Below are 18,159 nucleotides of genomic sequence, written 5' to 3' on the forward strand. Positions count from 1 at the left end.
CAGCAAACCCTCCAGCCCCTTTGGAAGGTGGTCACCTCTTAAGAAGACCCCTCTCCCAACCCCTCCCCCACCCCAGAAGGAAGTTCCCCTGCAAGGCCTTTCTTGCTGGGTCCTCCCCACAGGGAGGGCTGCTACCTCAGGGCTCCACTCGTGTCCACACATCCAGCAGATGAGGGACCTCCAGGCTCACAGATCCTGCACATGAGGAACCCCCAGGCTCACAGAGCCCTGCACATAAGGGAACCCCAGGCTCACAGATCCTGCACATGAGGGACCCCCAGGCTCACAAAGCCCTGCACATGAGGGACCCCCAGGCTTACAGATCCCGCACATGAGGAACCCCCAGGCTCACAGAGCCCTGCACATGAGGGACCCCTAGGCTCAGAGATCCTTCACAAGAGGGACCCCCAGGCTCACAAAACCTGCACATGAGGGACCCCCAAGCTCACAAATCCTGCAAATGATGGACCCCCAGGCTCACAAAGCCTGCACATGAGGGACCCCCAGGTTCACAGAGCCTGCACATGAGGAACACCCAGGCTCACAGATCCTGCACATGAGGGACCCCCAGGCTCACAGATCCTGCACATGAGGGACCCACAGGCTCACATATCCTGCACATGAGGGACCCACAGGCTCACACATCCTGCACATGAGGGACCCCCAGGCTCACACATCCTCCACATGAGGGACCCCCAGGCTCACAGATCCTGCACATGAGGGACCCACAGGCTCACAGATCCTTCACAAGAGGGACCCCCAGGCTCACAAAGCCTGCACATGAGGGACCCCCAGGCTCACAGAGCCCTGCACATGAGGGACCTGCAGGCTCACAGAGCCTGCACATGAGGGAACCCCAGGCTCACAGAGCCTGCACATGAGGGACCCCCAGGCTCACAGATCCTGCACATGAGGGACCCCCAGGTTCACAGAGCCTTCACATGAGGAACCCCCAGGCTCACAGAGCCCTGCACATGAGGGACCCCTAGGCTCACAGATCCTTCACAAGAGGGACCCCCAGGCTCACAAAGCCTGCACATGAGGGACCCCCAGGCTCACAGAGCCCTGCACATGAGGGACCCGCAGGCTCACAGAGCCTGCACATGAGGGAACCCCAGGCTCACAGAGCCTGCACATGAGGGACCCCCAGGCTCACAGATCCCGCAAATGATGGACCCCCAGGCTCACAGATCCTGCACATGAGGGACCCCCAGGCTCACAGATCCTGCACATGAGGGACCCCCAGGCTCACAGAGCCTGCACATGAGGGACCCCCAGGCTCACAGATCCTGCACATGAGGGACCCCCAGGTTCACAGAGCCTTCACATGAGGAACCCCCAGGCTCACAGAGCCCTGCACATGAGGGACCCCTAGGCTCACAGATCCTTCACAAGAGGGACCCCCAGGCTCACAAAGCCTGCACATGAGGGACCCCCAGGCTCACAGAGCCCTGCACATGAGGGACCCGCAGGCTCACAGAGCCTGCACATGAGGGAACCCCAGGCTCACAGAGCCTGCACATGAGGGACCCCCAGGCTCACAGATCCCGCAAATGATGGACCCCCAGGCTCACAGATCCTGCACATGAGGGACCCCCAGGCTCACAGATCCTGCACATGAGGGACCCCCAGGCTCACAGAGCCTGCACATGAGGGACCCCCAGGCTCACATATCCTGCACATGATGGACCTCCAGGCTCACAGATCCAGCACATGAGGGACCCCCCGGCTCACAGAGCCTGCACATGAGGGACCGCCAGGCTCACAAATCCTGCAAATGATGGACCCCCAGGCTCACAAAGCCTGCACATAAGGGACCCCCAGGTTCACAGATCCTGCACATGAGGGACCCCCAGGCTCACAGAGCCTGCACATGAGGGACCTCCAGGCTCACAGATCCTGCACATGAGGGACCCGCAGGCTCACAGATCTTGCACATGAGGGACCCCCAGGTTCACAGATTCTGCACATGAGGGACCCCCAGGTTCACAGATCCTGTACGTGAGTGATGCTCCCCGCCCCAAGCTCAGGTCCCTGCACATGAGGGACCTCCCAGGGCTCACAGACCCCCACAAATGAAGAACCCCCCCTCCGCAGGGCTCACAGACTCCTGCAGATGGGGGACACCTGAGTTGACAGATGGGGGTGCACAAGTATTCCTGTCTGACAGACAGAGAAACCAAGGCACGGGATCCCCCACGGGCACAGAGCAGGACTTGAGCCCGGGGCCGGCAGTTCCCGGGTTGTGGTGTCTGCGTGGTCAGTGTGGCCCAGCAAGCGTAAACTCCCCAGGGATGTCACATCTCGGCAAGTCTCCCACGGGAGCAGAGCTGAGGACTTGACCCTTCAATCCCAGAGCTTGTGGGAGGCGTAGGACCGGTGGGACAAGGTCATAAAGGTCAGTAGACAGACCTGGAATGATCTATGCCTTTTCGTTTTCGTTTTGCTGGGGCTTTTTCCCGCTTTTTCTTCTTTTGGTTTGTTTTCTCTCCTATTATTCAATCTTGTATTTTCCTTGTGTTTTGTCTCTGTTGTTGGTTTGCCTACCTACATAAAGTGGAGATGGGAAGCAAGCCCGAGGAGGAGGCAATGGGACCCAAAGTTCCAGAGGGACTTGGTGGGTAAGAGGGTGGGGCAACAGAGAGGAGAGCAAACCATGCCATGGATGGGAACAACTAGGAGATTAAAAGCAACAGCGAGGGCAGAGGGATTCCGGGGTGTTGGAGCAACAGCAATCTGGCTAAGGGGAACTACCCAGAGGCAGTAGGGTGAGCATGATGGTGGAGCAGGAGGAGGTGAAAGGAAACAAGAGAGATCTGGGAAGCAAAGCTCAGGACAGAGGTGTAAACACAGGTGTGAACCTATGTAAATATACTGATTCATGAAAATAGAGGTATTGGCCCGTGGACATATATTTATATGGCAATACACTGAGGAAGTGGACAGACTTCAGGTCTCTGCTCAAGCCCTGCCTCAACGCAAGGATACTTTGTTCTAACAACCTGGCATTCTGTGATGCTCACCCTCCGACAAAGTTGTTGAAGACAAACTGGGTGCACACACAAATGTGGTGAAGAAAGCTGATGGTGCCGGCTATCAAAAGATACAGCGGCTATCAAAAGATAAAGGCTTGACATTAAACAAGCGATCATCTAGCTGAGAAACAATACAACCCACATGGGAGAAGCATACCAGCCTGTGTGATCCTGAAGTGTTGATGGGATCAGGTAACAGGCACCACAAGACCCAAAACAAAAACAAATTGCAGAGAACGAGGGGGGTCGGAGCAGAGACCCAAACTCATCTGTTGACAGTGGGCCCTCCCCTCACAGAAGGGCCAGGGGGAAGGGATGGGTCAACCAGGTTGCAGTGAAGCACCGATGAAACACAACAGTCCTCTGGTTCCTTTAGGCTTCCTCACTCCCCACTATCATGACCCCAGTCCTGCCTTTCAATTCTGGCTAGACCGGAGCATGCACACTTGTACAGGTAAGAGCTCACAGCACACGGAACCAGGCCAGATAAACTCCTCAGGAACAGAAATGGGAGTAGTGATACCAGAGGGTAGGGGGAGAGGAGGGGAGGAAAGGGGAATTAATCTCAATGATCGACGCATAACCCCCCACCCAGGGAGACAGACAACAGAAACGTGGGTGAAGGGAGATAGCAGTTAGTGTGAGATATAAAACAATAGTAATTTATAATTTATCAAGGGGTCACAAGGGTGGGAGGCTGGGGGAAGGTGGGGGGAAAAATAGGAGCTGATACCAAGGGCTCAAATAGAAAGTAAATGTCTTGAAAATGATGATGGCAACATATGTGCAAATGTGCTTGACACAACGGATGTGTAGAGTGTTGTAAGAGCTGTAGTAGCCCCCAACCGAATGATTAAGAAAAATAAATGAAGGGAAAAAAATCCAGAGCCTGCGTGGACCTGAGGGGACAGCTGTCCCCCTGGGAGACTGTGGTTGAGAGAAGCCTTTGTTCCTTCATGCTGCCAAGGCCACAAGCGCCTATGCTGTGGGTGGCCTGTCACGTGGCTGCCACAGGGACTCCTGGCCCAGGGCCTCAGTCCCTCCCAGCCCTAGGGCTGTGCTGGTGGGAAGAGAGGTGGCCACAGGGTCACTTAGACGACAGCTGTGGGCAGAGCTGGAGCAAGAGCCATACAGGAAAGCTCCTGTGTGTGTCAGGACAGGAGGGGGAGGACAGAGAGACACAGAAGCAGAGCGATCAGGAGAGACAGACATTGAGACAGAGACAAAAAAGAGAGACACAAAGTGGAAGAGACAGAGAAGCAGAGACAGGGAGAAACGGAGAGCTAAGAGATGGAGAGGGAGAATGAAGCAGAGATGGAGAAAGGGATTGAGACAGAGGGAGATGGAGAGGGAGTGGAACAGAGTGGCAAACACACGAGAGAGAGAGATAGAGAGAGAGAGAGAGAGAGAGAGAGAGAGAGAGAGAGAGAGAGAGAGAGAGAGAGAAGAGACCAAAACACAAATTCCCCACCATCGAGTCAATGTCGACTCACAGTGACCCCACAGGGCAGGACAGAACTGCCCCGTGCGTTCTTTGAGATTGTAACTCTCTGCAGGAACAAGACACCTCATCGTTCTCCTGCAAAGTGGCTGCTGGATTTGAACTGCTGACCTTGTGGTTAGCATCCCCACTCATAACCCAGGCTCCTTAGAGAGACAGAGGTGGAAGGGGTACAGATGGTAGAAAGACAAGCCCAGGGCAGAGCGTGTGTCTCCACATCCAGGGCCCCCACCCTGGGCTCCATATCCAGGGTCCCCCATCCCGTGTCCTCCATTCTGGGTTCCCCTTCCTGTGCCCCCATCCTGGGACTTGCTGGGGTTAGGGTGTCATGGAGAGGGCAGAACAGAACCACATGCCTGCCAGCTGTGCCCCGAGGGGGTAGGCACCAGAGACGGATCCAGGCCGCAATCTGGACCATCAGGGGTGTGGCTGACTGGAGATGTGGACAGGGACAGCATGGACTTTCTCTGGCCAGTGGGTGGACAGCCAGCAAGGCCACCACGAAGGACATGAATGGGTGATGAGGCAGCAGGAAGGGGTCACTTGGGCCCCCGAAGCCAGGTGGTTATGGCCCTCAGCAGAAGGCAAGGCAAACCTGTCCAGCTGAGACAGGTAGGGCCAGGGAAGCTGGGCTGTCCACCCACAGGAGGGGTGGGCTCCCTCGCCCTTCTGTGAGAGCCACAGACACGGGGGCCAAACGCAGCCTGACGGTTGGGGGGGTGGGGTGCGGGCATGGTGAGGAGGGTCCAAAGAAGGAAGGAGAAGGCTGGGCTGACCTCCAGGTCAGTTTATGGTGTTCCACACAACACTGCACCGTGTGTCTACAGTCCTCATTCGCCAGGGCCTGGGGTTCCTCATCACTACATTACCACTGCCATCAACACCCTGCTCCCCATCTCCATCAACTCCTCTCACCTCCGTCACCATCACCATCGTCATCTTCATCACCACCACCACTTCATGGACATCATTGTCACCTTCATCATCTCCATCCACTCCATTGTCACCTTCTTCATCAGCACATCACCTCCATCACTGTCACCATCCTCCTCATCACCATGATGTCACATCAACTCCATCACCATCACCATCCTCCTCATCACCATGATGTCACATCACCTCCATCACCGTCACCATCCTCCTCATCACCATGATGTCACATCACCTCCATCACTGTCACCATCCTCCTCATCACCATGATGTCACATCACCTCCATCACCGTCACCATCCTCCTCATCACCATGATGTCACATCACCTCCATCACTGTCACCATCATCCTCATCACCATGATGTCACATCACCTTCATCACTGTCACCATCCTCCTCATCACCCCCAACATCATCATCACTGTCCTCACCGTCACCATCCTCCTCATCACCATGATGTCACATCACCTCCATCACTGTCACCATCCTCCTCATCACCATGATGTCACATCACCTCCATCACCGTCACCATCATCCTCATCACCCCCAACATCATCGCTGTCCTCACCATCACCATTGTCGCGCGCTCAGTCTCGCCAGCAAGAAGGACGCGCCACAACAGGATTCTTCCACAGGCGGAAAAAGACCCCGAAGCCCCAAACTACTGCTGCTTATATGCGCTCTATGGGGACGTGCTGTGCATTGATTGGTGTGTTCGCCAGAACCCTTATTAGCATACTCCAGGGTGGAGTTATGACTATGTCATCTAAGCAGTGCGCATGCTCTAAGTGGTTGTTTACCACTTAACTGGGCCACCGCCCTGACTGCCTGGCGCCATCTTGTAATGGCGGCGAGAGCTGCAGCTTCCCACATCTCCTCCTTTCTTATTTATTTTAGGCCTAATCCATCGATCCATCCCTGAGCCTCCAGCAGCCCCAGGAGATCAAGATGGATATAAGAACCCAAATCTGGTCACCCTGATGCGTGCAATGAGCAGAGCTCCGCATGGTGCAAGGGCTGGCCAAGATCCAATTTCTGTCACTCTTCCCAGTGCAATGGGGTCTTCCCCTTGGGGTGCGAGAGCTGACAACTTATGGGGGTTAGTTTTCTTTTAACAAAGAAAGCCAAAGATCATGGGAACCACCGCACTCAATCGCTAAGAGCGCCTGCGCAATGATGACCTTGTCACGCCTTTGCTGAGCTTTAAGTTTGCAGAGCAACCATAGCAACAACACTCCTCCACAGCACATTATTGCAGCAAATGTAAACACCCCCACCCACTCCTTAAAGTAGGAAAATGCAGATGAAAGCCAAGAAGAAAAATTTTCAAGGGTAAGGGGTTCCACGCGTGTTCCATTCAATCGGACAACTTGATTCAGGAGGTCTTCTTGCAGCTGGTTCAACTCTTTGGTCCATTGTCCATTAGCATCAATAGTAGCGCTGGATGGATCGCTGTCCTCTTCATTCTTTCTGCTCCCACGATCTTCATCCTCCTTCTTAATTAGTCTCACCAGTCTCTCTGGCACCCAGATGAGGTTTTCTTCTTCCGTTTCTTCCCACGCCGTGCGGTTCTGAATTCTCCCTGATGACAGGGGGTCTCCGCTCGTGCCGGAGGTGGTCGTTCCCGGGTTTCGGCACCACTTGCCGCGCGCTCAGTCTCGCCAGCAAGAAGGACGCGCCACAACAGGATTCTTCCACAGGCGTTTAATGCGGGTTCGATTTGCAGATGCGGAAAAAGACCCCGAAGCCCCAAACTACTGCTGCTTATATGCGCTCTATGGGGACGTGCTGTGCATTGATTGGTGCGTTCGCCAGAACCCTTATTAGCATACTCCAGGGTGGAGTTATGACTACGTCATCTAAGCAGTGCACATGCTCTAAGTGGTTGTTTACCACTTAACTGGGCCACCGCCCTGACTGCCCGGCGCCATCTTGTAATGGCGGCGAGAGCTGCGGCTTCCCACACACCATCATCCTCACCATGATGTCACATCACCGTCACCATCCTCCTCATCACCATGATGTCACATCACCTCCATCACTGTCACCATCATCCTCATCACCATGATGTCACATCACCTCCATCAGCGTCACCATCATCCTCATCACCATGATTGTCACATCACCTCCATCACCGTCACCATCATCCTCACCATGATTGTCACATCACCTCCATCACTGTCACCAACCACCATTGTCCTCCTCATCCCCTGGAGGCTTTCAAAACTGGTCCTCCCCTCAGATCGGAGGTGCCCCCTCCACAGCTAAGTGACCCTTGCAGATGACCACACCTGTGAGCAGACCCCAAGTGGCTGAGTCCAGGTGGCCATGGCCTTAGGAGCCTCACCTGTCCCTGGGTGGCAGAGAGGCTGGTGCAAAGATGAAGGTGAGGGCAGGCAGGAAGGCCAGCCCTGAGCTTTGTCTCTGAGCAGTCGGGCCTGGACAGGCTGTCCACTGCTCCCTTCCCCACCTCCCTTGGGGGCTCCAGCCCATCTTTCCCCAGTACCTACTCACGTCATGACCAGTGTCTCATCCCCTGGCTCACTCAGCAGCCCGTCCACGAACACCGAGGTGCTGGTGAAGTTGTGGGTGCTCCATGTATGGCCTTCATCCACGCTGAACCTGTGAGGGAGGACATCAGCTGGCCCTCCCGCCCAGGCCTCTGGCCACCTGCCAGACACACTGCCTGCACTGATGCCCAGCTCCTGCCTGGCCACCCAGTGGCAGAGGCTGCACCTGATTGGGGATGCCAGGGCTTGCTGTCCGGGTACCGTTAGGACTCCTGTGCCCACAACCCAGGCTATTAGGCCTCAGGGAGTGTCAGAATGGCTTGCAGCCTCCTGGGCCAGACTCAATGGGCCCCCGGGGGCTCCCTGAACCAGCTCCAAGGTTGTGGAGTGTAGAGCCCACCTGGTCTGGCCATCCTGCCCACCTCCTCCAGGTTACTCACTACCCCAGAGGCCTAAAGGTCGCCTCTCCAGGAAGCCCTCTGTGACCCCCTGAAGCTGGGGGCCCCCACCACTGCACCCCATCATGCTGTGCTGCCCGTCCCAAGCCCTGCAGGTTGGGGGGGGCATGTGGACCGTGCTGGGCAAGGTGCCCAGGTCCTTACTTGAGGACCTTTAGGGGGATGGAGGTGTCCTTGACAGCCACGATGACCCCGCCATGGTCCAGGAACAGCACGTGGTGCTCCTCCTCAAACACCTGTGGATGGACACAGAGCGAGCGCCACCATGGGAGGGAGGGAGAGGGCAGCAGGACACCATAGGGAGAAGGCCCAGGTAGTGGGGGCCAGGGCAGTGCCAGCTATTCCCCAGCACACAGCACCCAGCACCCAGCATAGCCGGCCTGGTCTGGCGTGGTTCTCACGCCCCATCCCCCACCCCACAGATGCAGCTTGGGGCCTGGTGACAAAATCCAGGGAGGGCTAGTCACTGCCATGGGCTCTCCAGGGGACATGGTCACTGCCCCAGATGGGGGCCATCGACAGAGGGGGACCAGCCCAGAGGGAGCCCCCAGCCCATGGCTGGAGCCATTGACAGAGGGGGAACCAGCCCAGGGGGAGCCCCCAGCCCATGGGTGGAGCCATTGACAGAGGGGGACCCAGCCCAGAGACCCCAGCCCATGGGTGACAGAGCACAGGACTCCTTGTCTGCATTCCTGCCTGTCACACACAGAGCACCACGCAGACCCTACGTGGATATGCATTCCTGTCCCTGGTCCCCTCCCCAATCCATCTGTAACTGCACCTCCCCTGGGAAATGGCCCATCATGCCCTGCTCCAGGCAGGACACCCCACCGTCCCAGGTTCTGGACACAATGAGCACCCCCACCCCCACCTATACAAGTTCCTCACAGGAGCATCTGTGAACTGTCTGATGGGTAGCAGTCACTGTGGGCACATGAGTGAGGACACTGGCTGGTGTCACAGGTGCAGACACAGGGGAGGCCATACAGGTGTGGACACAGGTGACGGCATACGGGTGAGGACATAGGAATATAGGTAAGGACATACAGGTGAGGCGGGTATACAGGTGAGAATACATATGAAGCCATACAGGTGTGGGCACAGGTGAAGACAAGTTTCTGTGCTGAGTCACCCCCAGAAGGCTGGTCTATCCCTTTGAGTGCCATCAAAACCCTCAGATGCAAACCCACCGTCACCGCATCAACTCTGCCTCGTAGCGACCTGTGAGTTTCTGGGACTACAAATCTCCAAGGGAGCAAACGGCCCCTGCTGCCCCTCGGGTGGCTGGTGGAGTCAGTTGCCCTGCACACAACGCACAGTGCCACCGGCTGCTCTGAGCTCCCAGGGCCCCTGATATGTGTCTGCCTGGGCTTTGGTCTGCATCACCGAAGAAGCACCAAGTGCCACCACCACCACCCCACCCCAAGCCTTACTCTGGGCTCCCTCCCTGCTCTTGCCTCTGTCCCTTGCCTGGCATCCTCTCCCACTGGCCCTAGTGCCAGCATGGTGCCCAGCCCCCAGCTGCCAAGGGAGCGACCAAGCTGAGGCCAGGCTGTCTGGACCCCTTGACAGCTGCCTCTCTGAACCCCAACATTCCTGCCTTCAATCCAGCCAAGGGACCGAGTGGCCGAGACAGAGTCCAGCGCCGGTGTCTGCAAACAGCCTCCTGGCCTTGCTCACCTGCTGGCTGTGTCTCATCTAGGGGAAGTCGGTGGGTGATAAACTGGTAGCAAACCTCCCCCACCCTTTTCAGCACTTGATGAAACCCACCAAGGCCTGGGGGGGGGGTGGCTACGGGTGAGCCTTCCTGCTATGGGCAGAGCCTCTGCCCACAGAGGGTCCATTCACATTCTGAAAGCAGAGACGGCCGCTCTGAGCAGCTGGACCTCATCACCTCTGCTTCTGGAGGTAAATGAGGGCGAGCACGATGGCTGCTCTCCCAGGGCTCTGCCTGGGTGCTCTGTGCCCGCCACCTGGAGCACCCCCTTCTCTTGGTCTCATGTCCATCCATGTGCACAGCCCAGGTGAGGCCTGGGACCCTGGGCTCCACGTGGGGCCAGGCGTGGGGCCAGGGTAGGCCCCACGGTCAGCCCAATGTGACCCCCATGGTCAGCCCACCCTGCTGTGTCAGCTCAGCGCCCACAAACTGAACCCAAACTTCACTGTCATCAAGTCCGTTCCAGCTCAGAGACCCTGGGCTGAGTGGCCCCACTGGTGGGGCTCGGAGACCCCAGATGTGCACTCACACAGGAGGCTCCATTTCCTTCCCTCAGAGGGGCTGCTGGATTCGAACCGCTGGCATCGAGGTTGGCAGGCCCACATGTAACCCACTATGCCACTGAGGTTCCTTAAATCATCACCCTCGGTGTCCTGCTCCCCAGTGCCCTCATTTTGAGACCTTCAAAGTCCACTCAACCACCACTAGAAGCTCAGTTCTGCTCACGGTATTCATCCTGTGCTCTATAAGGACCGGGTCCTGGGGAAGCCCTACCTCCATCTCATGTACCTTCCTGCCCAGGTGCCCATTCACCTGGCCAGGCATCTGTTCCTTTCCCCACATTCCCAGGATGCACCTGGAGGTCTCTGTCACCCTCCCCTCGTCCTTGGCCAGTGGTCATCCGTGACCATCCGTGACCATCGTGACCATCCATAGAAATGTGTGGCCATCAATGATCATCCATGAGACGCTGGTTTCTATCAAGAAAACTGCAGCATCAGGATGGGAGGAAGGCTTGTTAACAGTCTGAAATGAGCAGACGACACAGCCTTGCTCGCTGACAGTGAGGAGAACTCGAAGCTGATGAAGATCAAGGACAGCAACCCCCAGTGTGGATGATAATTCAGGGTCAGGAAGACCCTGGTCCTCAGCACTGACCCACAGGTCACCTTGTGACCAACGCCGAAAAGGCTGGAGCTGCCAAGGGATCTGTCCTCCCTGGATTCACGGTCAGTGCTCAGGAAGCAGCAGTCAGGAGATCAAAGGTCAGGCTGCATTAGGGACATCTGCTGCACAGACCTCGTTAGAGTACGGGAAAGCAGGGAGGTGACTTTGAGGATTTAAGGGCGCCTGACCCCAGCCATGGCCTTTCCAGTGGCTTCTTCGGGATGGGAAAGTTGGACACTGAGGCAGGCAAAAGCAGAGCAGGTGGATTTGAAGGCGGTGCTGGAGAAGAACACTGAAGGCCAAAAGGACAAAGCAATCTCCCGGGCAAGGCGAACGGCCAGAGAGCACCCTAGCGGCAAAGACGGGACACCCTGTCTCGTGCACTTCAGGGGGACCCGTCCCTGGTCCCGTTGGACATCCCGCTGGGTGCAGTGGAGGGGCAGTGAGGGAGAGGAAGGCCCGCGGGGAGATGGACGGACACGGGTCGCACCAGTGGGCTTGGGCATAGAACCACGGTGGCTGGTGCAGGGCTGGGCAGTTTCGGTCTATTGTGCACGGGTCTCAGTGGGTGGATACCGCCACCAACAGGACTGTCCCGTGGCTGTCCACGGCATCCACGACTGATGGGCAGGTGAAGTTTCCTCGGGATGCCTTGAACCACACATTGAGGGGGGGGGGGGTGACAGACACACACTCTGTCCCTGCACCGCCTTACCTGCCTCCAGGTGCGCCCACAGTCTGAAGTGATGTACATTTCTTCTTTATACTCCACCAGCTGCGAGCCCAGGTTGCCTGGTCCCAGAGAGAGGGGGGCGGGGTCACTCCCAGGCCTGGTCGGCTTTCCCCGCCTCTGTCCCATGGACCCGCTGATGGCACGGTGATTTCAGGATCCGGGCAGTCACGCTTCTTTACCAAGGACATCACTTTGGTGGCTGCCCTGGCTACCAGTTCCCCTTCCCCACCTGTCTTCCGACGATGCCCAGCCTCCATCGGGGCCCAGAGTGCCCACCTGCCTGAGTGGCCATCCCTCTCCCTGTTCCCCCAAGTCCCCATCAGAGTCCCCAGCAAAAGCTTTGTCCCAGAGCCCCAGACATGAGCAACAGCTGTGTCGAGCAGCTGACTCATATGCTGCATGCTGGGTGGAGGGACACAGGACCCCATCTGCAGGTAAGGAGCTTTCAGGGAGACAAGGGGCTTTGTGAGATCCTGGGACCCCACCAAGGCCTAGAAAGCAGAGCCTGGGACTGCAGGGGAGAGTCTAGGGCAGTGGTTCTCCACCTTCCTCATGCCGCGACCCTTCCATACAGTTCCTCATGTTGTGGTGACCCCCAACCATAAAATTATTTTCGTTGCTACTACATCACTGTCATTTTGCTGCTGTATTGAATCGGGTAACCCCTGTGAAAGGGTCCTTCGATCCCCCAAGGGGGTCGCGACCCACAGGTTGAGAACCACTGGTCTAGGTCAAACTCAAGAAGCCCTGAGCAGACCACTTTACAGAGGAGGAGCCACACACAGGGGGATGCGGAAAGAGCTGCATCCCTGGGGAGAGGCTCAGCCCAGAGCACATCGTGGCCTGGCGGGCTGGACCTGGCCTTCTCATGACATCCGGGAGATGGTCTTAACCAAAAGGCTTGGCAGTCCCTCTGCCCTCCAGGGTCTCCACCAGGACAGGACCAGGGGCCTGTGGTGAAGACATTCAGGCCACTTTGGGCTCCCGTCCAGGCCCCGACGGTCCCTGCCTCAGTGGCCGGAGCTCAGATGCCACTTTAAGTCTTATTTATGTAGCGCTCTCAGCAGTACTTTATGCAGAGCTGAGTTTAGACATTGTTGGAAAATTCCAAAGTCAATGGACTGCCTCCAAGAAATGAGTTAGTAAATGTCCCTGCTAACAGAGCGGTGGAGTGTGTGTGCCTAGCTTCTGCTTTTCAAACTTCATCCATCCTCCATCTGTCTGTACACTCGCCCATCTATCCACCCACCCACCCATCCTCCCACCCATCTACATCTATTCACCCGTCCATCCATATATTCATCCATCTACCCACCCCTCCATCCACCCACCTACATCCATCCACCCACCCCTCCATCCACCCACCTACATACATCCATCCACCCACCTACATCCATCCACCCACCCCTCCATCCAACTATCCACCCACCTACATCCATCCACCCACCCATCCATCCACCCACCTACATCCATCCACCCACCCATCCATCCACCCACCCATCCATCCAGCTATCCACCCACCCCTCCATCCACCCACCTACATCCATCCACCCACCCCTCCATCCACCCACCTACATCCATCCACCCACCCCTCCATCCACCCACCTACATCCATCCACCCACCCCTCCATCCACCCACCTACATCCATCCACCCACCCACCTACATCCATCCACCCACCCATCCATCCACCCACCCATCCATCCATCTACCCACCCCTCCTTCCACCCACCTACATCCATCCACCCACTCATCCATCCACCCACCTACATCCATCCACCCACCCACCCATCCATCCAGCTATCCACCCATCCATCTACCCCTCCATTTCACTTATCCATCCATCCACCCACCCATCCATCCACCCACCTACATCCATCCACCCACCTACATCCATCCATCCACCCATCCACCCACCCATCCATTTCACTTATCCATCCATCCACTCACCCATCCATCCAGCTATCCACCCACCCATCCATCCACCCACCTACATCCATCCACCCACCTACATCCATCTATCCACCCACCCACTCTTCATTAATTCCATGGCCTATCCATTCCTCCATGAACCCATCAGCATGTACTGAGTGCCCCTCCCCGAAAACTCTGTGTAGTGGGGGAGCTGGCAGGTGAGCCTGCAGTGGTCCCCAGAGTGGGGCGTAGAACGAGAAGTTGATGGGTCTGTGTGTTTGAGGTGGGGTGGGGGGAGGTAGTTGAGATGGCATCCAGTGAAGCAGTGACCACTCACTTCATGGGGAAAAGGCCAAGCATTTCCAGATCCAAAAACAAGCCTCCCAAATAGTACATCAAGCCTAAGCCCACACCAGCTCAGCTTAGGGCTGGGCAGCCTATGCGGAGAGCTGGCACAGCTCTGGGGGCCAGGCTGGCTGACGCTGTGCCACACTCCCCTTCCACTCCCCCCTCACAAGCGCATTCAGTGAGTGAGCACAGGGGCTTCTGTGGTCCCTCAGAAAAAGCAAGGTGGCTTCAAGCAGAGTCAGCGCCAGCACTGGGCTTCCATCAGCCTGTCGCCGTGGCACCTCCAGGACACAAAGCTGCTTATTTTTGACAATTCTTCAAACAAAAATAAGCCTCGTTCAATTACAGCACACTCATAGATACCTTAAAAAAAAGTCTAATTTAGGAACAAAGAATGTCACCAATGATACAAATCATCCATGTTTCCAATTCTTCATCCTCCCATCCATCTATCCATCCATCCATCCATTCTCCAATGGATCCATCCATCCTCCAAGTAATCCATCCATCCATCCATCCATCCATCCATCCATCCATCCATCCATCCATCCATCCATCCAATTCATTCATCGGTCCATCCATCTATCTATCCTACTATTCAACCATCCATCCATCTGTCCATCCTCTCATCCATCAATCATCCTTCTATTCATCCATCTATCCATATTCCCAACCATCCATGCTTCCATCCATCCACTCATCCATCCTTCTATTCATCTATCCAACAACCCTCTCAGTCACTCCTCACCCCATCCAGCCATCATCTTATCTGTCCATCCTTCTATTCAGCCACCGCGTGCCATGTGCACTCTGGGTCTGTCAGGAGGGGGAGCTTCCTGGAGCGGCTGTGGCCATGCCCATTGGGCATGCTGTGGCCCAGGCTCATCGTTCTCATCCTCGAGGTAAAGCGCTTTCCTTGTGCGGTGGTGGGGCCTGCCAGCCCACAGGGGAAGCACACCTACCTGCTCCCATGATGAGGCCCGGGGCCGTGTCCTTGGTGTGCACAGTGCCCGACACGTAGGGGTTGTCTGCCCATCGAAGGTGCAGGTGGAGGTAGCAGTCCGGCTGCAGTGAGAGGGGCGACAGTGAGTGGTGGGGGAGAGCATGTCCTTCACACAGTGAGGACTGCGCCAAGCCCTCCTCTGGGGCCTGCTAAGGAGGAAGGGGAGCCAGGTGTGCCTGGGGGAAGGAGGAATGGGGTGCGAAGGAGATCCTACCAGGGGGATGGGGGCAGGAGGGGGTCAGCCTAGAGACTGTTGATTTTCTGCCCAGGCCCTCAAAGTGGCATGGGGGTAAGGTGCTTCTCCATGGAGGACCCCAATGTGGGTGCTCCTCACTCCCCGAGGAGCATCTGTTCAGACCCCACACTGGGGTCTCGGTGGGCATCCAGAGCTACCTCTGTCAGGGGCAGAGGGGGAGGAGGGGCGAGGAGCTGGAGACCGGTCTCTGCGGAGCCTCAGTGGGACAGAGTGGGGAGATCAGCTCGGCCCATGATAACCTCCACTGACGGGCAGAGAAGAGTTTTGTTTTCCTTCTAGACAAATCTCCAATTCAGAAACACTCTAGAACCAGGCCCCCAGAGCCCCATATTCTAAGCCAAGGGGTTCCCCTCATTTTCCAGGCCCTGAGGGGTTTGGTTTCCCCGTCCCCAGAATGGAGCAGTGGCGTCTGCCTCCATACTAGGAAGGGGGTCACTCAGAGCTCCCCATCATCGCCAGTGAGCAAGACCCTACACTGCTCCCCTTTGAGTTCACAAGACTTCCTGCAGCCCCAAGCTTAACATGTCTCAGCCCATTGACCCAGGTTAATGATTTCCCAAGCAGCATGTTGGTGGTCACACAGCCGCCTAGGCTGGGCCCCGCTGCCACAGGGGCTTGATTTGTTCTGCCGGCACACAGTGGGTTAAAATGCACGCATGGGACCATATGTTACATGACTCCATTCGTACAAAACTTCCAGAGTAGGGAATTCCATGGAGACAGGAAGTAGACTATGGCTGGGCTGCCAGGGCCTGGGGGGGTGGGGGGTGGGAAGCCAGGAGTGGGAGCCCACGGGCATAGGTTCCTGTCTGAGTGACAGAAGGCCGTCCAGTTGGCTGTGGCCATGGCTGCCCAGCCCAAGGGGTGTCCTGGCACCTGCCAGGTCCCACTCATGTGGAATGGGGCTGATGGTCGATCTCGAGGCCGCGAGCCCAACCTCACTGCCACTGAGTTGCTTGTGGTCCACAGAGGTCCCGGAGCGCAGACTGGGATGCCCATGGGGGCCTCTGAGACTGCGACTCCACACTTGCGCAGACAGCCTCGTCTTTTTCCCAAGGAGTGGCTGGTAGGCGCTCAGACTGCTGACATAGTGGTTATCAGCCAGCACTGGGCCCACGGTGCCACAGGGCCCTCACTGAGCTCGGCAAATCTCCTGGGCATGCTATGCTGGGGACAGCAGGTTCATTTCCACTCACAGCAGCTGTGTGGCAAAGCTGAGCTGCCTCATTGGGTGCCCTGGAGAGGTGAAAGAGAAAGCCCCTCGGCGAGATGGACTGGCACCGTGGCTCCAGCAGGACGGTGGCAGGGAGGAGCCACCACCTCCAACAACTGTCTCTGTGGCAGATGGTCACGTGTTTCCTCCCATGGAGCCACTTGGTGGGCTCAAACTGCTGACCTCAGGCTAGCAGGTGAGCACTTAGCCCCAGCGCCACCAGGGCCTGGTCCTCTGAGCTCCCTGGAGTGTGGGAGGAGCCCAAGTGGCCAGAGCTCACAGCTGGTGCCTGGCTGCAGCCAGCTCTCCCCATTGCGCTGCCCCAGCAGGGCTGCTTTCTGTGCAGTGGACAGCCTGTTCTGATTGCCCCAGGGCTCTGTGAAGTCCCGAGTGGGGGAGGGGTGGGCATGACCGGAGGCGGAGCTGTGGTGCCTTTGGAGCCTACAGACTGCAACAAACATATCTTTCCAGCTGGTCCTGGAGGCCCTGGGCTAGATTTTGCTGGGCAGGACTCTCCTGACCAGCAAGCAGTTCTCTGGTGGGAAGTGCTCTGCTGGGTGACTCTAGGGTGGGTGGTCCCCTGCTGGCAGAGGTTTCGTGGGGTCGTTCCAGGGTGGGCGATGTTCTGGGCAGTGCTCAGCTGGACAGAAGTATGGTGGGCAGGGTTCTCCCAAGGGGTTCTAGGGTGAGTGGCCCCATGATCCCCGGTGGTGTTCTGCTGAGCACTTCCAGGCTCCATGGTTCTGTGCTGGGTGCTGGACTGGGCAGTGCTCTGCGGGATTGCGGGATCCTGTAGTGCTCTACGGGGCGGTGCACCCATGAGCTGTCCTATGGAGGGGAGTGCTCTGCTGGACAGTTCCAGGCTGACTCGATGGTGCTCAGCTTGGTGGCATTGTGCTAGGTAGTGTCTGGCCTGGGCAGTGCTCTGCTGGTAAGGTCTATGTTAGGAAGTGATGGGGGAAGTGCTCATCCGCTGGGTGGTCGATGGTGGCACGGGTGACTACAGTGCTCACATAGGTGGCGCTCGATGGGGTAGTGTTCTGCTTGAGCAGTGTTCTTCTGGTGTCTGCCAGCTTGAAACCAGGCCCAGGGGTCCCTGGCTCCCCATGGGGGGTCCTGGAACATGCCGTTCCTACCACTTTCATGGCGAAGAACAGACACGTTTATGAGGAGAAAGACCCTGTCAATCTTTCTTTCCAAGCCGAAGAATGTCCAAAAGTCCACAAGAGATTAAGACGATAACCTGGGCTGATAGTCCCCTGTGGTGAGAGCTGGCCTCTGCCCCAAGAAACCCCGCTTGTGACTCAGGATTGAAATCTGAGCTTGTAACTCAGGCAGCATCCAATACTGGTGCTGCCGACCAAGCTCCCTGGAGG

The 18,159-nt window shown here is 57.0% G+C and overlaps 1 protein-coding gene across 2 annotated transcripts in view; it reads right to left on the reverse strand.

Moving 5' to 3' along the window:
• The window catches only part of SORCS2 (sortilin related VPS10 domain containing receptor 2), a 179,215-nt gene that overhangs the window by 21,122 nt on the left and 139,934 nt on the right, over positions 1 to 18,159 (reverse strand). For both annotated transcript variants that reach the window (XM_075544654.1, XM_075544655.1), the window contains exons 11-14: positions 15,274 to 15,376; positions 12,033 to 12,109; positions 8,578 to 8,669; positions 7,980 to 8,087 (exon numbers count right to left, since the gene is read on the reverse strand). In XM_075544654.1, the coding sequence (XP_075400769.1) occupies positions 7,980 to 8,087; positions 8,578 to 8,669; positions 12,033 to 12,109; positions 15,274 to 15,376 (380 nt within the window). The remainder of the gene's footprint in view (positions 1 to 7,979; positions 8,088 to 8,577; positions 8,670 to 12,032; positions 12,110 to 15,273; positions 15,377 to 18,159) is intronic.

Source organism: Tenrec ecaudatus, chromosome 3 (genome assembly GCF_050624435.1).
Source record: "Tenrec ecaudatus isolate mTenEca1 chromosome 3, mTenEca1.hap1, whole genome shotgun sequence".
In the NCBI taxonomy this organism is placed as follows: domain Eukaryota; kingdom Metazoa; phylum Chordata; class Mammalia; order Afrosoricida; family Tenrecidae; genus Tenrec; species Tenrec ecaudatus.